General features: G+C 40.1%; 1 protein-coding gene across 1 annotated transcript in view; it reads left to right on the top strand.

The window, feature by feature from the left end:
• Positions 1–223: 223 nt before the first annotated feature.
• Positions 224–27,580, top strand: part of LOC121147171 (sodium/hydrogen exchanger 9B1-like) — an 84,785-nt gene continuing 57,428 nt past the window's right edge. The window contains exons 1-3 of the mRNA XM_040966948.1: positions 224–275; positions 25,739–25,815; positions 26,898–26,966. Coding sequence (XP_040822882.1) covers positions 25,747–25,815; positions 26,898–26,966 — 138 coding nt within the window. The 5' untranslated portion in view covers positions 224–275; positions 25,739–25,746. The remainder of the gene's footprint in view (positions 276–25,738; positions 25,816–26,897; positions 26,967–27,580) is intronic.

Raw genomic sequence — 27,580 nt, 5'->3', positions numbered from 1 at the left:
CACCTGTTCCCGACCACCCTGAAGGCCGGGCCGTGACACCGCGCATCCCTGTTCCTGACCTCCCTCGAAGGAAAGGGCGCCCACAGCTCCCACTCCCGGCCGCCCTCACAGGAAAGGGCGCCCGCTGCCCCCGTTCCCGACCACCCTTGCGGTAAAGGGCGCCCCAGCCGCGCTGCGACACCCCACACCCCAAGCCCCGCAGAGTGGCTCGTGCTTTGTGTGACGGTTGCTGGGCACCTGGGACACGCAGGAGAGGGCTGCCAAAGGAATCGTAAGTACGTAGATATGGCCCATTCCTCTTGCCTTCCAGGCCCTTGGTCGCTCATGTTTTTCCTGTCTGTAGTACCGGAAGCGTCTTTCCACCTCCTTTACACTTCCTTTCCCAGGCGCAGGGGAAGCTGGCATAGGCCTCTTTCCTCTTCCTGACTCCGTTCTTGAATCTCTCAGCATGTGTCTCTTCTTTTTCTCCTCCCATCCCTCACATTTGACGGGTAAATCACAGGTAAGTAAAAAAAAAAAAAGATTTTCCTATCGGAAACCACCACAGTTGTAAAGGCTGCTGTACACGCAGTGCATCCCTGCAGACGAACCATGCCTTAGGCTCCTGTGACTGGGATGGGTTGCTGTTCCTGGGGAGGCGCCCTCACCGCTGAACCCCACTGCTGTTGTTTGATCATGACCGACAGGCTTGTTAGGTCAGGACTAGAGACGATTCTGCTGCACACACTGGGGTAGTGGAACACATCCTGCAGGAGGCCTCGCTAGCCCTACAGGACCACCCACACCAGTGCACTGATGGTGTGCAGAGCCTGTGCAGGATCAGACTGGGAGATGGTGAGGGGTGCTCGCCTCCACGTCCCCACTCCCTGACTTTTCGTGCATCAGATGTGTGAAAATTAACTCTTTCCAACACCCAGTTAATTCAGTACTAAACGTTTAGTCATCATGTGCCTATTAAAGACACGTTTGTGTTTGTTGCCTTCTGTTTATATGCTGTTTTTTTACTTGGCTCTTGTCATAAGTTCTTAACCATTATAAGACTAAAGAAAAGAGTCAAATGCAGTAATTGTAAAGTAATATGTATATAAAAGTTTTTGACGTGTATGTATTTTCATGCTCCTGTTATTTGTACAGACCTGTAAAATAAAGTTGCTTCACAAAAGCCCGTTTTCCTGGGGAGGAAATTCAATGTTGTGATCAGTATGGGAAACACGGTTAATATACATTCAGTAAATATTTGTTGAAGGAGGGATGTGTTTTTGAAGGAAGTTCAGTAACCACTTTGTGTTCCTTGGACCCAGAGTTATGTCAAACCAAGGTTAAATTCACAAATGTGCATTCAACAGAGACATGAAACGATTTAGGCAACAGTATAATATTTTTAAGAAATCCCCTTTGCTTGCACTTTTTAGGCATTGTAAATACTCACAGTGGTAAGCCAGACCGACAACATCCCTAAGGTAGCATTCTAGTAAGAAAAGGTAGAAAATATATAAACAACATATAAAGAAGGAATTTGGATACTGGTAAATGCAACAAGGTAAATTACTGTGAAGTGAGAGGCTGGGGGACGGGAATACTGCGGAGTGATTGGTTCAGTAAGGCCTCTGCTAAGACTTAGGTGATTAAAAAAAAAAGCCAACCCTGGAAATATTTACAGATTGAGATAACTTCAGTTGTGAAAGCCCCAACTTCAGTTGTGAAAGCTCTTTGAAGGAACATGATAAAGACTGTTGGGGTATAGAAAAAGTTATTAAAAATGAATGTGAAGAGAGAAGTTGGGGCTACATTATATAGATTTTGATTGTGCCAGGAAGATCTCTCCCTAGAATTTGGAGTTTATTTTAAGTACTTGGACCATCCTCTGCTGCCTTTCCTAGGCCATTGTCAAGGAACTGGATTGGAAGTGGTACAGCTGGGGGTCAAACTGGCGTTTCAGATGCTGGCTTTGTAGGAAGCAGCATTAGTCGCCACACCACTGTGATGGCCCCCAAATCCATCCTTTGTTGTTTTGTTTTGTTTTGTTTTTCAGCATTACGGAAGGGAGGGATCTGAAATTACAGACTCCTGTGGGCCTCTAGTATGGATAGACAGGGATAGAGGGGAGAGGAGGAGTGAGAAAGATGTGTTTGTGGTGGGGTGGGGAGGAGGGTGGAGGAATGACCTGGGGGAGTTACTTGAGTGGTCACTGTATAAGAGATGACACATTGCATCTGTCCTTACAGGGCCTCTTTGTTCTCTCTGTGTAAATTCTAATGCCTGTTGCTTGTCCATGTCCTCTGCCGTGCCACAGGCCTAGGTGGACAAAACTTGGCCCGGAATGTTGTGTCACTTTCCTTTCTTCCGCCCTTTGAAGAGGTACTCAAGGTTAGGGAATCCAGTTGTCCTTATGCATCTGTGGTGCTACTGCACCACACCAATCTCACTTGATTTTTAAAGTTTTTTTTTTATAGGAAGAAATTGAGGCTCATAGAAGTTAAATGTCTTGTCAAAAAAACATATACCTAGTAAGTGGCAGAATTATTAACCACAGTGTTCTATCAGTCTCATATTTGTGACACTGCAGTTTGCCTCTTTACCTTTTTATACTTCATTGTATCCAAAGAATTATCAAAGAAAAATTATGCTGGATAATGGATGGTAGATTTCTTACTATGTAAGATGTTTTTGTACATGTTTGAAATCTGGTGAATGCTTATCTATCAACTACTGTGCTAGAAACAGTATGGAATCAACTTTTGTTTAATTTAGTAGAGAAATATATGGGAATACTCACTGACACATGTTTCTTGGTCTAGTCTCAAGTCCCAAATGTGATTTTGCAATAGCCTGTGTTCACTGAATTTTATTTGCAGCAAGAGAATGCAATTGCCATTGTGCAGTAGGTTCTCAATATGTGTTAAATAGAAGCATGATAGATAAACAGCAATCACTAAAGTGGGGTGGATACTATTGTTAAAGGATGGGGTACTCTGAGAAGGATAAATATAAAAGAATGTTAGGAAGCGCTTCTAGAAGAAATACAGAAGTGATAAAGAGTTAGCTGGACAAAAATCATGAGTGTCAGTGTTGTAAAGCAACATGAAGAATGTGTTAGGTTTCGGGGGGGAAGCAAGGTGTGACAAGTTTAAATAATAAAATGTAGTGGGGCTAACATGTGAAGTGTCAGGTAGAGAATGAGAAGGAGAGGCAGCACTGTTGTGTAACAGGTAATGCTGCTGCCTGCAGTGTCAGCGCCCCCCATGTAGTCACCAGTTCGTGTCCCATCTACTTCTGTTGTAACTTCCTGCTAATGGCCTGGAAAAGGAGAGAAATGTGCCAAATGTTTTGGCCAGTACCATCCACATTAAGAGTCATGGAGGAAGCTTGCTACTCCTAGCTTTGTCCTGGCCCAGCCCTGACCATTGAGGGCATCTAGGAAGTGAACCAGCAGATGAACAATTTCTCTTTTTTTCTCCCTCTGTTCCCTACCCCAACAACTCTGACTTTCAAATAAGTAAATAAACCTTTAATATTTACTTATTTTTGTTGGAAAGTCAGGTATACAGAGAGGAGGGGAGAGAGAGAAGATCTTCCGTCCGATGATTCACTCCCCAAGCAGCCGCAACAGCTAGAGCTGTGACGATCTGAAGCCAGGAGCCCGGAGCCTCTTCTAGGTCTCCCACATGGGTGCAGGGTCCCAAGGCTTTGAACTGTCCTCAACTGCTCATCCAGGGAGCTGGATGAGAAGTGGGGCCACCAGGATTAGAGCCGACGCCCATATGGGATCCCAGCACGTGCAAGGCGAGGATTTTAGCCACTAGGTTACTGTGCCTGGCCCTCAAATAAGTAAATAAATATTTTTTTAAAAAAAGGAAAAAGAATAAGAAGATAACCCTGGACAAGTCAAGGCCCCATATGAAGAGTTTAAGTTTTGACATTTCACTTATATGGAAAGTAATTGAAGAATATTAGGTAAAGAAGTGGCATAATCAAACTTTCACATAAGATTTTTGTCCTTTATAGAAATTAAATTGAAGAGAAACAAGAATAGAAGTATGTAAAACCGTGTTTAGGGGAGGCAATCACCTATTGCCTAACCTGGGGTTTATGGTATTTTATCTGGTAAGAAATGAACACTTTTTTCTTAGTATTTAGTTACATTTTTTAAAACATGAATTAGTAACTTTTTGTATATAGGGGAAGGAAGGAGGTGAAAGTATGGCTTACCTGTTTCTAATCTGAGCAAACAGTGGCTTAATCTCTGAGACAGGAAATTCTTTGATGAAAGAATAGATTTGGTTGCAAAAAAGCTTGAGTTCAGTTGTGCATTTGCTAAGCTTAAAAACAATATTCAGTACATTGGATATTTTAGACTCTGTTCGGAATTGAGAAAAATTATTAGGCTTAGAGCTAAGGAAAAAAATCTGGAAAAAGAAAAACAGGAAGAAGGGAGAACAGGATGGCAGAATAGGATAAGGACACATTTAAACAGACTCACTAGTCAGGGTGAAGCAAATAGGCCATGATCCCAGGAAATAGGAGAGGACAGGCCAGCAGCAGAGGGACTCCTGGAGATCTGTGGACATGGGAAGCAGCAGAGAGAGCAGAGCAGAGTCGCACTGAGCACATACCCCAGCGGTGGTCAATGATCAGAGCTCCACCAGCGGCCAGGTGGGAAGGAGAGTTCACTGGGAGCTCGGGGTGAACCCAGGCTAGAACTGCCTGTCCTGCTTATTTGATTCAACCATGAGCAGACATAGAGTGGCAGAGCCCCAGCAGGCAGGTGCATGTACAGGATGGATTTCACTACTCAGACCCCAACCAATGCCAAATCCGGCATGTTTTTGTGTGCTGAGGGAAGGGCTGAAGGAACAGCGAGTTGCACAGACTCTGAGCCAGGAGAGAACTCACTCACTTCCAGCTCAATGCATTGCACTGATCTCACAGGGAAAATAATACCGAGTTGGCATCCTACAGGTTTACTCAAAATAGGTCTGGGTGACCTTTCGACCTAATGGCCAGCAGGTTCTGGCAAGACCAGCACCACTGACAACCCAGTGATTTAGGACAGCTAACGTCTCCCTAATTCTGGACACTGCATGAATCAGAAGGGGAAGAAAGGCTGTGCAGGCAATTGTGCGACCACATCACAGGACCACAAGGGTTGGAAAATGGTGAGCCAGGAGTTGGGGCTGTGGAGACCATGGTGAAAGCCTAGCACAAGAGCCTGGGACTGAACTTTCCTGGAGGGAGTGGCAGTGTAAAAGAAGAACCAGGTACTGAACACAATCAGTAAATTCAACCTGTGTAGACCAGTGGGCACCACAGTTTAGAACCTGGCCCTAAGGAGAGGAATCTGCTAACCAGAATAGCAATGGCCAAGAGCAAAAGAAGAGACAGAGGCACAGTGAATATTACTAATGCCTCCCCAGCAAAGGAGCAAAAGCCTTTGTCACCTTCAGAGGAAAACATCAAGGAAATAAAGAATTTTAAAAACTTGTTATAAGGCTTGCTATCAACAGGGGAGTGTCAATGGTGTTTCATGGCTTCATTTGACTGCTTATCATAAAATGTGAGATGAAAAATGAATTAAAATGGAATGTATAACAAGAGGAGACAATTTAAAGAGCTGGAAAATTATCACTCTGGACTTGTTGTAAAGACTTAAAAAGGCAAGTTTGTGAGAAGATACCAAAGATCCAGTCGAGTGAAATTTTTAATAGGGCAAGAAGGATGCCCAGTGCTATTCTTAAGGATCAGGGACAAGCACCCCTGAGGACATTTTCAGAGCTCTCTGACGCTGTCATTCTGCTCGCAGGCCCAGCGTTGCAGAATGGCTTCAAAGGCAGGACCACCATACCAGTGGGATTATGGGACTTGTCTCTGATTTCTTTGCTACACTTTCCTGTATAGCACTCTTTAGCCACCCTAACTGTGGGCAGAAGTGGACCCAGTTGCTCCTCAGGACATAAGCAGTAAACTCTAGTGGCATCAAAAGTCATAGATAACAGACTGTAGGGTTGGGGTTACCATGGAGAAGCTCCACAATTCAGCCTTTGGTGCAAGGGTTCCCTGAAGATCCTAGACCAGTACAAATACCATCAAGCACTGCCAGCCTAAGACAGCCTTAGGAACAAGACTTCCATGAGACTTGGCTCAATCACTGCCCTACTGTGTTGACAGACAGACACAGGGTCCAAGCAGATTGATATAAAGCTTCAATATTTATCATGTTTCCCTTGTTAGTGTGTGGACTTAACTTGGAACCACATATCTATCCGCTCTCTTCCTCAGGTTTTTTTTTCCCCAATTCTTTCCTTTGGAGTAGAAATGTCTGTTCCTTCTCTGTCCACCCTTGTATTTTAGAAGTGATTTCATAGGCTCACAGTGGAGAGCAGTTGCCTCATGATGAATAGTACCTTAAGTCTCATCGTTATCTGGTTTGTGTAAGATGGAATTCTACAGAGTTTTAGTTGATGCTAGAGCAGGTTAAGACTTGAAGAGCTAGTAAGATTAAGCAAATGCATTGTGTGTGTGTGTGTGTGTGTGTGTGTGTGTGTGTGTGTGTGTGTGTGTATTTTGGGTCATAAAATTTTGGAGGCCAGATTCAGAATGTTTTGGGTTAAATGCTTGTGTCCCATGAAAACTTCTGTTGAAGCTTAATCCCCAATTCAACAGTTAAGAGCAGAGCCTTTGGGAGATGATTAGGCCATGAACAAGGACTTAGCCCTCCTCAGTGTATTATAAAAGCTGCTATAAATGGGGCTAGGGTGAACCCCTAAACCCCTATTTGTTTTTCTGTATTTGCTGTGTGAAACAAAGTATTCATTTCCTCTGGAGACCATTGTGGATACAGAAACCTCATAAGACAAGGCACCTGCTCTTGCTTTGATCTTGGACCTCTTAGTCCCAAGAACCTTGAGAAAATAAATCATGGTACTTTATAGATTATCTACTCTTACATATTTTATGTAGCAGTATAAATGAAGGACAATATTACTATGGTTTAAATGTCCTCTCTCAAACTCGCTTTGAAGTTTAATTGCCTTAGTAACAATATTAAGAAGTGGCACCTTGAAGAGCAGGTTAAGCCACGAGCCTCCATCTTTGTGGATGGAATTAATGTCTTTATAAAAGTAGTTCTGCCTCTTCTTTTCTCTCTTTCCCTATGCCTTCAACTGTAAGAGAACCCAACATTCCTCACTGTGGAAGCTGCAGTAGGAAGTCCCTGATGCCAGTGCCTTGAATTTGTACCCTCTACTTTCTAGAACTGCAAGAAATAAATTTCAGTTTGTTATAAAATCACCCAATCAGTGGTATTTTGTTAAAACAGCACATGACAGAAACTTTAGCATTTTATTGTGGTAACAAGGACTGGTAACCTGATAAAATTCAAGTTAATATCTGATGATGAGGACAAATGCTAGATACTGCAGGTTGAGCATCCCTAATCAGAAAATGCAGAACTCACAGTCTTCAGTATTCCAAAAATCTTAAATGTTCTAATCTTATGTGACAGATCAATCAAGATGCAGGTGCACTAAAAATATTGCATGCAGTTATTTTTAGCTAAGTGTATATGACACACCAGAGACGTAAATGAATTTAGTGCTTAGGCTTGGATGTCCTTTCCAACTTATCTGGTTATGAATACGGGAATACTATAAACTCTGAAAAATCTAAAATTTGAAATACTTCTAGCCCCAAGTATTTTGGATAAAGGAATAGTTACGTGGGTAAAGGAAAACTTAACCTGCATAGAAATTTTTGACAGTGACAGTAAATTTATAATAGTAGTAGCTTATCCCAGTTTTATATTGCCCTTATTAAATAATAATGCCAGCTAATAATTATCTTTTAAAAAGCTAAACTAGTTTGAATGTTTTTTATAAAGAGTAATTTTTTATGGAGATAGATCTGTAAATTCATTAGTTCAATAGTCTTGTACTGTGCCTGTTCTTTTTGGATGGTCCTTAATCAAACCTCAGAAGTGTCCTTTGAAAGGCAACAATAGTTCCAGAGATTCTAAAGCAGCCCATATAAACACAGATTGGAGCATATGTTTTGCCTAATGTTAATTGTGTAAACATATTTAAATGCCAGTTATTTGTCAGTGATGTGCAATAGCTAAGGGTGAAGACTAAATATTAAAACATATCAGAATTCCAAAGGTTTGCACTTTCATTGAGAATAACTTACATTGAATTTTGTACGTTAAGGGTTTTGAAGGAAATTTCAGTTCTTAATTATCAATGCTACTGTTAAATTTAATTGGCATTTTTAAAATCTGAAGAGTGGAGAAGTGAGGAATGTTTTAGGAGTATTTACCTAAGCCACACAATGAATTGTCCACATTTTGGAAATCCGAGTTGGCCATATTTTTGCTTAATGATCACCCCATGGTGTATCACTAGATGTCACTCTTGTGCAACATTGAACCAAAAGGATGAACCTTTGGGAGTGCATGATCACACTGTGGAAAGACAAGAAGCTGTTTATATGAACTGATGCAAACATATGGTGTTTGTCTAGAAAACAAAGTTCTCAAGTAGCTGGCATTATTATTCTTTCACCTTGTTTTTCTAAATAGGTTCACTGAATAAAAAAAATTGCAGACTTAAAATTGAGGTAGTCCTAAGGGCATGTAAGATTCCCCACCTCTGCTTCATTTTATAGATGGGGAATTGAGATAGATAGACGTGAAATGGCAAAAAAAAATTTACTCAGCATTATGTTGCAAGTGAAATGCTATCGTAATTTAGGTTGTTTAGTTCTGTCTATAATCTACACCGTGTCCATATTTAATATATTCAAATAGATATTCTAATAAATCATAAAAGTAGGACTTCTAAAGCCATCGTAATTTTCTACTTTTTGAAAGCAAAGCCTAGCAGCATGGTAATAACACTGCATATTTCTAACAAAAAATTTTAAGTATCATAGCCTTTGCTGTAAGTTGTATAAATATGTCAGTCCCTATAATAGCAGGATATGTATATATTTATATTCTGCTTCATCCTTCTACCCCCAGAAAGATTAAGAAGCTTGTACATATATAAATTATATGTAAAATTTTTTAAAATGTGGTAATCAAGACTGTAAAATATTATAGTACAAAATGACATGCTAATATGGAATTCCCTTTTTTTAAAAAAAGGTTTTTATTTATGTTTATTGGAAAGTCTGATATACAGAGAAGAGGAGAAAGAGAGAGCAAGATCTTCTGTCTGCTGATTCACTCCCCAAGCAGCCACAAGAGCCAGACCTGAGCTGATCCAAAGCCAGGAACCAGGAGCTTCATCTGGGTCTCTCACATAGGTGCAGGAACCCAAGGCTTTGGGCTATCTGCGACTGCTTTCCCAGGCCACAAGCAGGAACTTGGATATGAAGCAGGGCCGCCAGGATTAGAACCGGCACCCATATGAGATCCCGGTGCATTCAAGGCAAAGACTTTAGCCACTAGGCTACTGTGCTGGGTCCTGAAATTCCTTTAAAAAAAAAAAAGGTAAACAGGGCCCAGCGTGATAGCATAGTGGTTAAAGTCCTTGCCATGCACGTGCCAGGATCCCATATGAGCGCCAGTTCTAATATCAGAGGCCCTGCTTCCCATCCAGCTTCTTGCTTGTGATTTGGGAAAGCAGTAGAGGACAGCCCAAAGCCTTGGGACCCTGCACCCGTGTGGGAGACCTGAAAGAGCTCCAGGCTCCTGGCTTCAGATTGGCTCAGCTCCAGCCGTTGCAGTCACTTGGGGAGTGAACCATCCATCGGATGGAAGATCTTCCTCTCTGTTTCTCCTCCACTCTGTGTATCTGCCTTTCCAATAAAAATAAATAAATCTTTTTAAAAAGTAAACAAAGGTATGTCATGATTTCCCATAAACTTAGCCAGTATAGTTATAATTGGTAGGCATGTCTCCAATTTCAGCTTGTTTTTCTGAGCTCTGAGAAAAGTCGACAGTACTACTTTTCACAGGAGATGAATGATGTATCATTTACCCAAAGTCAAATAGTTAATATGCTTCTGATTTCTAAGCCCTCTTTCCGTTTTGTTAGCCATCCAGCATGCAATGTGAGAAATCCTAGCAAGACTCAGTCCCGAGAAACCTTACCCTCTGGGATTGCAAGAGTTGCATCTGAATTGATCAGGTAGACTTTTGTTTACATCAAAATGACCTTAAACAGTACAGTTGGCAAGATAGTGTTTGCGCAAAGATCAAATTCCTAAATAATAATAATAATGATGGTAATGTTTAAAAATAAGTTTGTCTTTTTAAAGGTTTCTGTATTTGAAAGAGTTATGGAGAGAAGGGAGAAAGAGATCTCCCATCTGCTGCTTCACTTCCTAAGTGGCCACAGTGGCCAAAGCTGAGCCAAGCCAAAGCCAGGAGCCTGGAACTATATCCAGGCCTCTCACCTGAGTGCAGGGGCCCGAGAACGGGAACCATCCTCCACTGCTTTCCCATACATATTAGGAAGCTGGATCAGAAGTGGAACAGCAGGAACTCATGCCGGTGCACATATAGGATGCTGATGTTGCAGGCAGCAGTAACCCACCTACCACTAAGTCCCTACTTTACATTTTAGATTACAAACATTTGGGGCCCCAGTGGCACAATCGGTTAGCACACTGTACTTATGTGACATTTTAGATTACAAAAATTATATTAAGGAAATCAATATTTTAAATGTTGATGATAAAAAAAGAAAAGGATTTCCAGGGGAAAAGATAAATCCAAAGAAAAATAGCAGTAAAGAGCTTAATAGAGCAAAGAAAGGGGCCAGTCATGATATTAAAAAAGAGGGAATGGGGGGACAGTGGCAGGAGAAGCAAGGTGTGAATATTGAAGCTGCTCCTCATCTGGTTGCTTAGACTCCTGGTTTTCCTCTTCAGTTTCCTGCTTTTAAAGCTGTGCCAAAATCCTAAGCAAGCCTAATCCTAATTCTTCAAAAATGTCTGCAGACATTTTTTCTAGGAAACTTTATTGATTTCTGGATTGCTTTTACACACAATTGTTAGATATCTTATTCATTTTCTGATTGTTTTTCTTCAAATTTATTTTCCTTAAACTTTTTTGGGGATTGAAATCTGTTATTCTCCTACCCCAGGTTTTTTTTTTTTAATTAATATGACAGAAATGACTGAATTATTTTGTGCATCTGGCATTTTAAAATTCTCAGTTCTGTTAGTATTTATTCTACAATTATGTACCTAGTGCCTATCATGTGCTGGGCACTATTTAGATCAAGTAAATCCAATTATAGTCCCTCTTCTCATTGAGCCCGTGGGCTTCTGCTTCCATCCTCGATTGAATAGGCTTACCACATATGATCCTTAATGCCGCTTACAACCTGAGCCTTTGGATAAAATGTAAATACTAACCACCTTAGGTCACCGAAAAACAAACAAAAGCAGATGAATTGTGAAGGAAAGCCAAACTACTTAGGTGAATTTTTCTTATTCCAAGACTGTCATCTGAAGGCAGGACCCATTCATGAAGCTGTGCCAGGGAAATTCAGCAGACCAAAACCATAGTAGAAAGCCTTTTTTTCATGGTTTGAAGACCTGGGCAGTGGAACAAAAACAATAGGAGAAATCTTCCTGATGGTAGGTTTTGTTTTTTGTTTTTCCCATTTTAGGGCTTTCCCTCATTAAGAAGCCCTATTTATGGCATTATGGGCAGTTAAAATTCAGACGAAAACCAAGAAAGAAAGCCTTGAAACAGAAGCCAACTGTGTGCTGTGGTGGGTGTGGGAGTTGGGGACTCCTTCAGGAAAGGGGAAAGGTGGAGAAGGAGGCTTTCCTCAAGTCTCTGTATGACCACCTCTTGAGTCACCTCCAGTTGTGTTTGTATGAGTTGAGCCCGAAGCAGCACAGCAAAGACTTTGAAAATATCTGAGACTGGAGTGAATGTCCACAGAGAGTAGAGGAGAACTGATAATGCCATACCCAAGCAAGCTGACTACCTGTTTTTTTTTTCACGTTTTATTATTATTGCAATCATTTTATGATACAGTTCAATATTCCCTTATCCCCTCCCCAATTCCCTCCCCCCACCCCCAGTTCCTCCATATCATCACTAACACATAGCTCTTCATACTCAGTCATATGTTCATCATTGCGGGCATGGACAATGGTAGAGAGTCCAGAATCCTATTGTCAAAATATAATATAAACAGTTTCACTGTAAGTCCATCTTTGTCTGGAAACAGAAATGCATACCACACTGCATCCTCACATCTGGTTATTAGTCTCCATTACATAACTACTGTACATTCCCTTAAATGAAAAGTCATGATACAAAATCAACAATAGAAAGAAAAATAGAAATTCACGATGCCATGAAGTTAAATGACATGTTTCTAGATATGACAATTTCCATTACACAACTACTATACCTTCCCTTAAATGAAGAGCCACAAAACAAAATCAACAACAGGAAGAAAAAAGAAATTAACAACACCAAGAAGTTAAACAACATGCTATTAAATGTCCAACGTGTAGCTGAAGAAATGAAAATCAAGAACCTTCTTGAAGAAAATGATGCCACTGTATGATCTACGAGTCATTAAATGATCCAATCAGAAGAAAGTGTTTTGAAGAGGTGAAACCAACAGAAAACAACAAAACCCATGTGATACAGTCTCCGCTGATCTTTGTTGGAGTGTGTCTCCTCCCGACAATAAACAGATGGGTTTTGTTTTTTAGTCCAGTGTACTAATCTATGATGTTTGATTGAGCTTAAGCAATTTACATTCAGAGTGAAATGTACATATACATTTGGTCTTGTCATTTTAGCAATGGGTTGTTCATTGGTTTAGTCTTCTGTTGTTATTTTACTGGGATGTTCTTCCCATTTGCCTTTGGTTTTGGTAGGTGCTATTCCTCTTCTCTGTCAAGAGAACATCTTTAAGTATCATTTGTAGGGCAGGTTTGGAAGAGGCAAATTCTTTTAGCTTTTCTTTACTCTGGAAGAATTTTATTTCATTTTCAAAGATGAAAGAAAGCTTTGCTGGGTATGTTATCCTAGGCTGACAATTTTTTTCTTTTAGAATCTGGAATATGTCACTCCATTCTCTTCTTGCCTGTAGAGTTTCCTGTGAGAGATCTCCTGTGAGCTTAATTGGCATTCCTTTAAAGGCAATTGATGTTTTTCACGTGCACATTTAAGGATCTTTTCCTTATGTTCAACTGAAGAGAGTTTGATAATCATATGTCTTGGTGAAGACCGCTTTTGATCAAGCCTGTTAGGAGTTCTGTGTCCCTCCTGGACCTTGTTTCCCAATTCTTTCTCCAGATTAGGGAAATTTTCCTTTATTATTTCATTAAATACACTTGCAAACTCATTTTCTCTTTCTGCACCTTCTGGGACTCCCATAACTCTTATATTTGGCCTCTTAATAGTGTCTTTCAATTCTTGAATACTTTTTTTGGCCTGATCCAGCTCTGCTTCCAGCTTTTTGTTGGCTTCCCCCTGGTGACAGGAGATATCTGCCAATTCTGAGATTTTTTCTTCTGCTTGCTTCATTCTATTTTGGAGACTCTCCACTGCACTTGTAATTTGCTCTACTGTGTTCTTAATTTCTGATATACCAGCCTTGATTTCCTTTACTGCTTCCTTAAATTCTTTGAACTCTTGCATGAGCTTCTCATTTTTGACCAGAATCTTCAAAATGAGTCTTATGGATTCTGTGTCCCCCATTTTCTCAATGTCTTCCTCAGTTAACTCTGAGGTTGGCATACGGTTTTGCTCCTTTAGGGGAGTGCTCAGTAATATTCATTGTGCCTTTGTCTCTTCTTTTGCTCTTGATCATTGTACTTCTGGTTAGCAGAGTCTTCTTCTTGGGGCAGGTTTCTAAGCTGTGTCACCCACCGGTCTACAATGCAATTTTACTTATTGCAGTTGACACACAACCTTTTGCTTGCAGCCACTTGTGCCACAACCTCCAGCAAGTTCCAGATCTGGGTTCCTATGTCTGATATCCACCATGGTCTCCACAGCCCCAGCTCTTGGCTCACCACTCTCCACCTCCTGTGATACCGTGCTGAGGCTGTACCATTGTCTCTGCAACATTTCTCCCACTTCCATTTGGAGTGGGTTCCAGGATTAGAGAGACACCAAGTGTCCTATCTAGTTAGGTTGTTGGTGGTGCTGATCCTGTCAGAACCTGTTGGACGCTAGGTCTGGGTGCCACACGGACCTATTTTGACCGGTACAATGTCACAGTCGGTATTATTTTCCTGTGAGACCTCAGCAAGTTCTCGCAAGCTCAGCACATACGCAGTTCTCTGTTGTCCCCTGCAGTCCCAAAGCTATTGCCACGTTGCACAAAATGGCGCCTGATGTGCTACCACAACAGTTCTTGATCTGCTGGCCATCAGATCCCAGGGCTACCCAGACATGCCCCAGATGGAACCCATAGAATGCCACGTCGTTGCAGTTCGCCAAGTCAGAAATGAGCATGCTCCCTGCTCAGAGCATGCTCAGTCCTTTCCCTTGCCCTTTCCTCCTTAGGCAAAATGGCACCCAATTCAGCTCTAGGGGGCTGACTGGGCTATGAAATTCACTCTGTTCTCGCACTGTCTGAGATTTGCTGCTCTGTCTCTGATCCTGGTCAAATCAAATGGACCAGCAGGATGGACAGTACTTTGTCTGGGTTCACCTCCCAAGCTCCCATTGAAAGTCCCTTCCCACCTGGTTGCTGGTGGAGTTCTGGCTGCTTTTGGAGTTCAGATCGCCGTGCTGGAGTATCGTTCACTGCAACACCACACTGCTGTGCCCGCTGCTTTCCTGTGTCTGCCAGTCTCCAGGTACTCCTCTGCTGTTGTTCTGTCCTTTCCTATTTCCTGAAATATGTCCTCTCTGCTTCATACAGATTAAATGTTTCTCCATCTGATTTAACATGTCCTTACCCTATTCTGCCATCTTGATTCTCCATGACTACCTGTTGAAGCAAAAATTGTATGTATTCTTTAGAGATCCAGATTCCAGACAATAAAATGCCTGGAATATACTGCAAGCAGTAGATATGTAAAGAACCTAGGAAATGATTGCCTAATGAAAAAGAAAATGATCAGATGTGAACCCAAGATGACATAGATGTTGGAACTGCCAGACTTTAAAGAAGCTACTACAGCTATGTTTCATGTGGTAAAAATAAGCAGGATCAACAATCTCTTAACAGGAGGTCATGTGCAAGGAACAGGGATGGGTGGTCCATAGAGGAGAAGGGGGACAGGAGGAGGCCTGTATCCCAACCCTGGAGATTCCCAGATCCCCACCAAGGACTATCAGTACGGGCACCAAGGACTATATCCCAACTGCCAAGGAGACCATGGGGAATTGGAGTGCCTTCATAGGCCAAGAACTCTGAGGTCAGCCACTCCCGTTTGGATATCCCACATGCAATGGAAGAAGCCCTAATCCTACCCCACAGGAGTCAATGTCATCGGAACAACAGCCAGGAGCCCTGAGTGGTCCGCAGAAACAGAACAGTACACTTCCTTCAGGAATCGGGAGAGGAGCTTTCTCTGGTCCTTACTTAGTTCCAACTTTGGATCCCCACCCTCTCTTACAATGACCATCAGGATCGCTCCGAAGCCCCCCGCCCCCCAAAAAAATTAGATTAGAAAGACAGAGAACAACAAGGAAAGCTTAGTACCTAACAGGAAATGGTTAGCCTGGACTCACATATGCCTTACTAGGTAGGACACAAAGATTAGTTGCTCCTCACTAAGGTATTGAAGATTTCTCTGCACATCCCTCCTAAAACTGTCTGCTTCTCAACTGTTGACATATGCCTTGTTAGAGTTATAAGCCAACATGGGCTATCCCAAAATCCACCAAGTTCAGTAAAAATTATGCTTCCACACTATAAACTACTAAATACAAAAATGAAAATAGACACAAGACAGATGAATAGTACCCTATAGCCATTTTAAGGTGTATAGAAGTCAGTTGTGTATATACTAAAATTGAAATATCAATGAAGTAATCACAGGATGTGGTTAAGAACTTGTATTTTCTAACATATTGGTCACTCAATACCATGTCATTTAACTCCATAAGGTAGTTGTTGTTATGTTGTGGCTTTTAATTGGTCGGGATGATATTCTGCCAGCTCTGCCTTCAGACCAGAGATGGTCTCCCCAAGAAGCTGTTGAATTTATCTGGGCAATAAGAGGGTGGACATTATGCAAAATACATGCTTACAATGAAAGAATTATGATTGGATTTGAACGGTAATACTGCAACTAGGTGGAGAAATCCACCATGGGGAGAGGGTACAGGAAGGGGTTGGGGGAATCCCAGAGTCTATGAAACTGTGTCACATAAAATCAAATGTAATTAAAAAAAAATAAGCAGGATTGTTAAAGAAGATAAGATACTCATTTGTAGGACCTGGCATGGCAGCCTAGTAGCTAGAGCCCTCGCCTTGTGTTGTTAGAGTGTGGGTAAAATGTTATTGTTGGGCAGTGTGAGGTTCCTTTGTGTAGAGAAAACTGCTACTTTGCTAGGCCAGGAGGCGCCTGGAGCTTGGGAGGATCCGGCTTTAATGATACATTTGTTCTTTGCTGTCCTGCAACTTTGTGAACCCAGGTGCAGGAGGGCAAGGGCACAATTCTTCTCCAGTCCCAGGAACAGGAGGAAGATAAGGGTGTGACAATGGGATGAGCCATACAGATAATGGGTATGGGAACAGAACAGGCTGCCTGTGCCTGAAGGCCATAAAAGTGAACATGTCTAAGGTTGTTACTTTTGATGTATTTCCCAGCTCAAAAGGGCCTATATAAGCTTCTGTCTTGGGCTGTTCGGGGTCTGACCGCCCTGCTTGGCTGGCCTGTGTGCCCCAAGTGCGGTCTGGCCCCGGCATGCTGGCACAATAAACTTTGTTTGCTGTTTGCATTACCAGTGAGGCTCTTTATCATTCTCTGGGGGTTGACTAGCTCGCACCCTGACATCCGGGGGGCTTTAGCCCAGACTCTAACAGCATGTGCCGGAATCCCATATGAATGGCAGTTCTAATCCCAGCAGCCCCACTTCCCATTCAGCTATCTGCCTGTGGCCTGGGAATACAGTTGAAGATGGTCCAAAGCCTTGGGACCCTGCACCTGCGTGGGAGACCCAGAAGAGGCTCCTGGCTCCTGGCTTAGGATTGGCTCAGCTCCAGCCATTGCTGCCACATGGGGAATGAATCATCGGACAGAAAATCTTCCTCTCTTTCTCTACTCCTCTCTGTATATAAGACTTTCTAATAAAAATAAATAAATCTTTAAAAAAAAATAATTTATAGCAGAAAATATGAACTTTAATTAAGAGGCAGCATAATATTGAGATAAAATATATCTGAAATTAAAAATTCCCTGGATGGGCTCAATGACACATGGAAAGGAATGAGGGAAGAATAGTGACAGAAAATTATATAACTTGCTTGTATCTCAGTTTTAACTTCTATAAAAATAAGCATGTTAACAGTAAATATTTCAGAGTTCCAAGAATTAAATTATATAATTTGTGTTTAATGCTTAGCATACATAGCTCAGCTGTTGTATCTTTAACCATCATGTTAATCACGAAGTAAATGCTATTATTATTTTTAGATAAGTAACTTGAGGTCTATGAAGTTAAATCACTTCCCATAGTTACAAAGCCATAAATGGGACAATGGAATGCATTTTACCTCAGTTTCTAAGTTCTTGTTTTTAGTTGCCAGGGATAAAACTTACTAAGACCTGAGTGATTGCCAGTCACAAAGATTGTGTGACTCAGTAAGAAACTTCTCTTCTAGCTGCTAACCTATACATTTATTTTATAGATTGCTTACCTAGGTTTTCTTTGAAATTATAATGCATATTCTGCTGGCCTGGATTTCCTGCCCTGCCCTCCTAATCATTGCATGATTGTAGATCTCAAAATAGGCTGCTTGGTTTTTAGATAGCTCTGCTTGTGTGGTACTTGGTGTTATATGCCTGCTGTCTCACCCATCTGCCTTGTATGACTCACAGCTTCTCATTTCAGTCGCAGTCCAGATGTCACCTTGATCACTGTGTGATGTCCTCATTTATTTTCGTTAGTACTTATCACAGCCTAAAAATATTGTTAGTCTCCCTCCATCCAACAAGAATATAAGCTTTATGCAACCAAAAGTCTTTATTTCTGTTTTGTCTTATTCAAAAAATTGACTGCATTATTAAATTACTTTATGTCCTGAGCTCCCAACTCACGTGCACTAGAGCTCATTTTCATTCTAAACTTCAGCCTATCTCATCAGAACTTGACACAATTTATGTGATTGACCTATCCCCAACTTGTTCTTGGAGCTTACTACCACTTACCTGATCCAAGAGCTAATGACAAGGCAGTCACTCTAAAATATGGTACAGTTTTGACCATCACACTAATTAAAATGGAATTCCAGTTGGAAGCACTTTATATTTAATTTTTGAAGTCAGATTTTAAAAACAAATGTTATTTTCTGCTTTAATAAAATCATAGTTATCCCTTACAGGATTATACATAGTAATATTTTATTTCATTGAAACAAGACTGTAAATACAATATACCTCATATATACTAGATACTCAAATGTTAACATTTCTTTTCATGTCTTTTTTTTATTTTATAAACTTATTATCAGCAGAAATGTTTGGTGCAGTAGAGAAGACATTTCTTGGGACATCAGCATCCCACATCCCGATCCTTAGGCTCAAATGATGTGGCTCCACTTGCACATCCAGCTTCATGATGATGTACCCTGTGCAGCAATAGGTTACTCAGGTCCAGTTACTTGAGTCCCTGCCATCCACATGGAAAACCTGGGTTGAGTTGTCGTCTCCTGCATTCCACCTGGCCTAGCAGCAGCTGTTGACATTTAAAGAATAAACCAGCAATAGAAGTTCCCTATCTGTCGTGATTATTTCTCTGCCTTTTGAACAAATAAATTTCAAAAAATTTTTTTCTTATTCTTAAAAATGCTTACTCTTAAAAAATATCTGGAACACCTTGGGGTATGGTAAATTGAAATCTTTATTCTCAACAACTCAAAAATTGAGAGAAAAATATTTTTAAAAATAAATCTACACTTCTGACCAGTAGAGATTACAGAAAAAAATGGAAACAACAAATATTTTAAAATAAAAGTTTCTGGAGGGGAGGGGCGTTGCTGTGGCTCAACAGGCTAATTTTTTCTATCTGCTAATGCTGGCATCCCATATGGGTGCTAGTTCGTGACTTAGCTGCTCCATTTCTGATACAGCTCCTTGATAAAATGTCCGGGAAAGCCACAGAGGGTGGGTCAAGCCCTAGGGTCCCTGTACCCATGTGAGTGACCCGGGAGAACCTAGCTTCAAATCAGCTCTGCTCCTGCTGTGGCAGCCATTTGGGGAGTGATGGAAGACCTGACTCTGTCTATCCTCTCTGTAAATTTGCCTTTCAAATGAAAATAAATAAATTTTTAAAAAATAGAATGTAAACAAAGTTTCCAGATGTCCATTCTTATTCAAAAGAAAACTTTTAACAGATACCTTTAAATATTGGTTCTACAAAGCTTGCAGGTGGACCTTATAAAAAGATAGCCTATATCAGTAGTATAGAAGGAGGTATTAATATGATTGATCCATCAGATTTCATTTTATCTTTTAAATTTTTACTTGATACCTAGTGAAAGGACATATTTAGAGGGAACTATAAGACAATGTGATACGTGCATAGGGTATACAGTGGTCAGGTGCAGTGATTCAAATACCATGCGTTTGTGTTTGGAATCTTAGAACTCCAGGATATCATTTGTTTTTCACACTGAATAATATTCTATTTTGAATCTATCACATTTTCCTTTTCCATTCATCTGCCAATGTACACTTGGTATATTAGGTTTCTTGGCAATTGTAAATAGTGCTTCAGAAAAACACGAGAGTACAGGTACTACTTTGATAAGCTGGTTCCATTTCTCTCAAAGATCTAAGCAGAGGAGGGATCATTGTAGTTATAGTTCTGTGAGGAATCTCCATCATTGTCAAGTATGTGAGATTTCCCCTTTCTCTGCATTCTCACCGGATCTTCTTTGTTTGCCTTTTTGATAGTAGTCACTTGACTGAAGTGAGATGATACCTTATTGTGGTTTTCACTGGGCATTTCCCAAATAATAGTGATGTTGAGCATTTTTTCCCATATACTTCTTAGGCACTTTTAATCTTATTTTAGAAATTGTTCAGATATTTATAAATCATATTGTTTTGTTGTTTGAGATTTTTTTATTTTACTTGAAAGGGTTATAGAGATCAAGAAGGGGAAAGGAAGAGGATGGAGGAGAGAGAATCTTCACACCAGCTGATTCACTAAACAAATGGTCATAATAGCTAAAGCTGTGCCAGACTGAACTTTGGAGCCAGGGGCCTCCTCCAGGTCTCCCACACAGGTACAGGTTCCTTAGGCTTTGGGCCGTCCTCAACTGCTTTCCCAGGCCACAAGCAGGGAGCTGGATGGAAAGTGGGGCCAGCAGGATATGAACCAGCACACATATACAGCAGCTGAGACTCTGATCGGTGCCCATATACATGTTGGCTCCACAGGTGAAGGATTGGCTTACTATGCCACAACGTTAGCCCCAGATTTTTGTTTATTTGTTGCATAGTTGAGTTTGCAGTGTTGCTAGTATATTCTAGTTAGAAATCCCTAGTCATGGCCCGGCGGCGTGGCCTAGTGGCTAAAGTCTTTGCCTTGAATGCGCCGGGATCCTATATGGGTACCGGTTCTAATACCAGCAGCTCCACTTCTCATCCAGCTCCCTGCCTGTGGCCTGGGAAAGCAGTCGAGGACGGCCCAAAGCTTTGGGACTCTGCACCTGTGTGGGAGACCTGGAGCAAGTTCCTGGCTCCTGGCTTCAGATTGGCTTAGCTCTCACCGTTGTGGCCCCTTGGGGAGTGAACCATTGGACAGAAGATCTTCCTCTCTGTCTCTTCTTCTCTCTGTATATCTGCCTTTCCAATAAAAATAAATAAATCTTTTTAAAAAGTTGCTTTGAGTAGTACATTCTGACAGTATCTGAACATGGGAGATCTCTTGTTTTTCCATCTTCTGTCAATATTTTTGTGATTTTCAGTACAGATATCATTTACATCCACGGTTAGTATTTCCTAGATTGTTTTGTATTTCCTGGGCAGATACTATGAATATAATATATAACTTACTTTCTTTTTCAACAACACAATTGGGGCGAGCACCATGGCATGGCAGGTAAAGCTGTACCTATTATAGCTGTTGTTTTGAGATTTTGCTGTTGCACTTCTGATCTAGCTCCCAGATAATGCACCTAGGAAAGCAGTTAAAGATATGCAAATGCTTGGACCTCAATACCACATGGCAGATCCAGAGGAACCTCCTGACTTCTGGCTTCAGATTGGCTCAGCTCTGGCCATTGTGGTTGTTTGTGGAGTGAACCAGGGGAAGGAAGAGCACTCTCTCCCTCTTTCTCTCTTTAACTCTGCGTTTCAAATAATAAGTGAATATTTTCAAAAACAAACACAGCTGATTTTTGCATGTTGCTTTTATGTCCTAAAAACCTTACTGAATTAATGACATTTTTATTAAAGTGATTTAAGATGTCCAATATAGTAAGCTTCTTGATTTTTCAATGTCTTCTATTTTTTTTTAAGTTTTATAGTTTTTATCAGAGGTCTTCCACATATTTAGTTAGCTTAATTCCTAGGTTTTGAAGATTCCTCTCTGCTATTTTAAAGGGGACTGTACTTACAATTTCTTTCTCAGCCATGGAATTATTTGTATACACTAGGGCCACTGATTTGTGTTCATTAATTTTGTAACCTGCTACCCTGTCAAAGTCTCTTATGAGTTCCAGTAGTCTCTTGACTGAGTTTTTTGGTTCTTCTTTGTAGAGAATCATGTCATCTGCAAATAGAGATGATTTCAGTTCCTCACTTCTGATTTGAATTCCTTTAATTTCTTTTTCTTGTCTAATAGTTCTGGCAAGGGCTTCCAATACTATATTGAAGACTAGTGATGGCAGTGGACATCTATGTCTAATTCTAGATTTTAGTGGAAAAGCTTCCAATCTTTCCTCATTTAGTTTGATGCTGTCATTGACTTTTTTGTAAATTGCTTTGATTGTGTTGTAGAATATACTTTCTATGCCTATATTGCTTTAAGTGGTGTTGGATTTTATCGAATCTACTGAGAGGACCATATCGTTTTTATTTTTTAATTTGTTGACCTGATATATCACATTTATTTATTTGTGAGCGTTGAACCATCCCTGCATGCCTGGAATGAATCCCACCTGGTCTGTGTGGATGATCTATCTGACATACTGTTGGATCCTTTTGGCTAGTATTTTGTTGAGGATCTTTGTTTCTATGTTCATCAAGGAGATCGATCTGTAGTTCTCTTTTTCTGTTGTTTCTCTATCTGGCTTTGGTATTAAGATAATATTGGCTTCATAGAAAGAGTGTGGAAGGATTTCCTCCCTTTCTATCGTTTGGAAAAGCTTTTTTAGGATGGGGGTAAATTCCTCTTAAAATGTTTGGTAGAGTTCAGCAGTGAAACCATCTGGTCCAAGACTTCTTGGCTGGGAGGGTTTTAATCACTGATTCAATCTCTGTGCATGCTGTAGGTCTATTTAGCTTGTTAATTGTTTCTTCATTCAATTTTGGTGGATTGTATGTTCTTGGGTCAGCAGGATCTACATCATCAAAATGTCCATATTGCCAAAAGTAATATATGGATTCAACACAATGCCAATCAAAGTCCCAACAATGTTCTTCTCAGAAATAGAAAAGAAGATACAATAGTTCATCTGGATACACAAGAGACCACAAATAGCCAAAGCTATACTAAAGAATAAAAATCAAGCTGGAGGAATCACAATTCCAGACCTCAAGACATACTACAGAGCAGTGGTTATCAAAGCAGTCTGGTGCTGATACAAAAATACAGAATATCAATGGAACGGAACAGAAACACCAGAAGGGAACCCACATATGTATAGACAACTAATCTTTGAAAAGAAAACTGAATACAATCCACAGAAAAAGCCTGGTCTCTTCAACAAATGCCGTTGGGACAACTGGATAGCAGCTTGCAGAATAAAGAAGCAAGACCTGCACCTGTCACATTATACAAAAATCAGCTCTAAATGGTTCAAGGACTTGAATCTACACCCAGAAATCATCAAAATATCAAAAGAAAACATAGGAAGCACTCTCCAAGATATAGGAATGGAGAAAGACTTCTTAGAAAAGATGCCAAAAGCACAAGCAGTCAAAGACAAAATAAGCTCTTGGGACTATATTTAAAAAAAAAAAAAAGCTCCATATAACAAAGGAAGCACAAAGTAAAGAAGCAACCAACAGAATGGGAGAAAATCTTTGGGCACTATAAAAATGATAGCAGACTAATATCCAGGGTTTAAAAAGAGCCTCAGAAACCCAGGGACATTAAAAAAAAAAACTGTAAAAAATGGGCAACAGAAATGAACATTTTTCAAAAGAATAGACTCAAATGGCTAAATGACATATGAGAAGATACTCAGGCTCCCTAGCCATTAGGGAGATACAAGTGAAAAGCACATTGAGGTTCCACCTAACTCCAGTGAAGTTGGCCTACATTCAGAACTCTACAAATAGCACCTGCTGGTGTGAATGTCAGGAGAAAGTTACCCTCCTTCACTGCTGGTGGGAGTGCAGGCTAGTACAACCACTTTGGAATTCAGTATGGAGAGTGCTTAGAAAACTATAAATAAACCTGCCATATGACCTGGCTATCCCACTCCTGGGAATATACTCAAAGGAAATGAAAACTGCCTATGGGAAGGGGATCTGTAATCTTATATTTATAGCAGTGCAATTTACAATAGTAAAGACATGGAAGACAAACCAGATGCCCATCCAAAGTGGAGTGGTTAAAGAAACTGTGATACATCTACTCCATGGAATACTACTCAGCCATTAAAAAGAATGAAATTATACCATTTGCAACTAAATGGTCTCACCTTGAGACCGTTATGCTCAGTGAAATAAATCAATCCCAAAAAGGCAAATGCCATATATTCTCTCTAAGGAAGTCATCATGCAAACTGTAAGATCAGTAACCCTTTCCATACTGTTTTTGCTGCTCCCATGTGTATTAATGTTTTTTGTTTCTTTTTGTTTCTTCCAAATAGTACTTTTCTCCTGTTGAATTCATCATTGGCTCATGGATCACATGGTGGCATCATTTTACCCAAGAGGCTTTTGTGTTGGTTTTTTTTTTATCACCCATGCATTGGTTATACAGTGGTGTGTTTTTTTGATTCCATGATGCTGTAGTTTTTTGTTTTTGTTTTTGTTGTTTTAATTTCATACCTGTTGTTGACTTTATTTCATGGCTTCTCATTTAAGGGAGTGTGTAGTGATGACGTAATATAGACTATCATATTCAGATGTGAAGATAAAATGCAATATGCATCCTTACTTCAAAATCAAAGATAGACTCCCAAAGAAACTGTGGAGCATATCTAGACAATGGGATGCTGGACTGTCTGACATTGTCTGTACCAGCAATGTTAGAACACACTTAAATAACAGACAGATGGAATTATGACTCCTTATCAAGGACTATACTATTGTAATAATATGAGGAAAGTCAGTCAGGGATGGGAATTGGCAGGAACGGAACAGGGAGGGAATCCCAGACCCTATGGAATTGTATCATTAAATTAATTTGTTTTAAAGATGTCCTATATATATAGTAATGTCATTTGTAAATAAGCGCAATTTTACTTTTACTCTTCCCGTTTGAATGATTTTTTTCCCCCTTAATTATTGCTCAGGATAAAACTCCCATTGCCACATTTGCCTAGAAGAATAGTACTCCACCTCCTGTACTACCTTCCATAAAGGCACTGAATCTAGTCCTGGCTGCTCCACTTCCAATCCACTTTCCTATAAATATTCTGGGAAAGCAGTGGAGAATGGTTCTAGGCCTTAGGCTCCCAAACCCATGTTGGGAGACCCAGAAGTGCTTAACTCCCAGCTTTGGACCAGCTTGTCTCTGGCTATTGTGGCTATTTAGGGTAGAAGACCTCTGCCTGTCTTTCTGTCTGTTTCTCTTATACCCCTTTCAAATAAAAATAAATTTTTTAAAATGGTGGAAATGGACAGTCATGTTATTAAGGATATTAGAGGAAGCACTTTCAGCTCTTCAGTATTCAACATCTTGACTGTAGTTTCCCATGGACCACCTCTATTTTGTTGTTATATAGATCTTCTATATTTAATTTGTTGAGAGCTTTTACTCATGAAGTAGGTGATTGCTGAATTTTATTTAATGATTTTTCTGCATTTATTGAAGTGACAGAGTTTCTGCACTTTGTTGAAATGGTTTTTAAACGTTTTTTTGAAAGATATATTTATTTATTTGAAAGGCAGAGTTACAGAGAGGTGGGCACCACAGAGAGATCTCCTATCCACTGTTTCGCTCTCCAAATGACCATAATGGCTGGAGCTGAGCCAGTCCAAAGCCAGGAGCTAGGAGCTTCTTCTGGGTCAAAGTGAGGATTTAGCCATTGAGCTATTGTGCCAGGTCCTGGGTTTATAGCTTTTAAAATGAATATCTGAATCTATCCTTTCTGTAACCTTATTGGACTTATCTGTGACAAAAAGTTTAGGATAAAATCAATTTTAAAATTAAGGTCACTTAACCGTATTTATTTTCATATGGATTTACCACCTTTTTTTTTTTAACTTTGAAATTGTTTCCTTCTAGATCTTAGCATGTATGCCACAGAATCAAAAAGTCAATCTTCAGAGGATAAAGACTTTGAGACAATTGTATCCAGTGAGGTAAAAATCTAGAAACTGTTTTATCTGATATAAAAGCGGGTCTGTGCGCTGAACTTTATGCTAGGCATGTGTTTGCAAGCAATGAATCTCAACTGAACTTGAACTATGGTTATGCAACAAGGTGGAGGAATCCACCATGGGGGGAGGGGTATGGGAGGGGTGGGGGGGATCCCCAGCGCCTATAAAACTGTACTACATAATACAATGTAAGGAACAATAAAAAAAAAAAAAAAAAAAAAAACAAAACAAAAAAAGCGGGTCTGTGAGTGGACACTTGGACTAGTGGTTAAGACACCAATCAAGACATCCACTTTCTGTTTCCTAGTGCCAGGAGAGTGTAAGAGTCAGCATGTGATGATTCTGCCACTCACGTGGGAAGCTGAGCATGAGTTCTCTGCCCCTAACTTCAGTCGGGCACAGTCATGGCCCTTGGTGGCATTTGGAGAGTGAACCAACAGATGAGAGACAGACAAAATTATAACTATCTGATCTTAAATTTTATTTGTAACATTTGCTATTAGTTAGGTTTCTTTTATATGTCTTAATTATGTAAAGTAGTAGTATGAAATAGCTAGTTTTAGTGAGTTCTGGGAAATGAACTCAAGGAACAGATGTGAAAGGGTTGATGCACGGTATTTGGAGCTTTGTGGTCAGCTGTTAGAAATCCACAAAATATGCTTATTCTTGATGTGTCTAGGAAAAATCTCAGGCATTTAAACTAACAGATGTGAGGACTAGTCCCAATTTATTAAAATGTTCCATGTATTTTGAGGAAACTTGAGTTCTTTATTTTCATGTTTAAATTAACTTAGCAAAGCTTTGTTGGTCTAGTTTTAATAATAATTGCTCATATTTAGAAATCCAAATTGCCTATTTTTATAGAATTGATATTTATAATTCTTAAGAGCAAAATAAGTTCTTTTTAAAAGTGTTTAAATATTCAGTATTGCCTAAAGTTATTTTATTCGCCTGTGAAAAATTCATCTTAGTATATGTCAACTTATTATGAATTATGAAATAAAACTTAAAATCTTTATGTTATCTTCCACTTTCTCTAATAAAACTTGCCATTGTGTCTTTAGCCCTTTTATACAGTGACACAGTATTCAGAAGTCTCTAATCCAGAGATCCAACATCTTGGTGATGATCAGGTATGAAAAACTTTGAAGGGTGAATTCACTGTTAGCCAGCAGCTGCTATGGTTTCTTTATCACACTAGTTACAGTTAGCTTTCCCCTGCCTTCATCTGTCCATGGACTCCAGTCTATTATTATTATTATTTGCTGTGTCAGTGTGATTTTCTCTCTCCCACTGTGCTCAAAATATTATCAGTATACTCAAAATACTGGTATGTGAAGGCACAAGATTTGAAGCTATCTCTTCCAAGGGTTAAACCAGATTTTTGTTGTTAGAGTTGCAATTTTCTTTTTTTTTTGCATTGGGAGATGCTCCTCAATACTCTTATAATCTGAGGATTTCTTTTTTCCAGTTCAACAATTTCATAAGTAAACTACCATTCAGAGGCCTAGAAGCTTGAGAAATATCCATGAACTGTCAAAATATATTATCTATAAGTGTTAGCGAAAGCATGCTTGAATTTCTGAGGACTCAACCCAAGTTATCTCTTTTTCTTCATCTATATAGGTTTCCATATGAAATTAACTCAGGTGAAAATACATTTCACTTGCTTTTTCCTTAAGTTATGCATCCATTTCACAAGAAGTTTTTGGTGAATAATGTTTGGAGGAGTAGACAGATTATGAAC

This window comes from Ochotona curzoniae, unplaced genomic scaffold, assembly GCF_017591425.1.
Source record: "Ochotona curzoniae isolate NIBS_2020 unplaced genomic scaffold, NIBS_Ocur_1.0 scaffold_4506, whole genome shotgun sequence".
Classification (NCBI taxonomy): domain Eukaryota; kingdom Metazoa; phylum Chordata; class Mammalia; order Lagomorpha; family Ochotonidae; genus Ochotona; species Ochotona curzoniae.
Note: the sequence above shows the minus strand (reverse complement) of the source record. Positions and strands in the feature narration are given on the sequence as shown.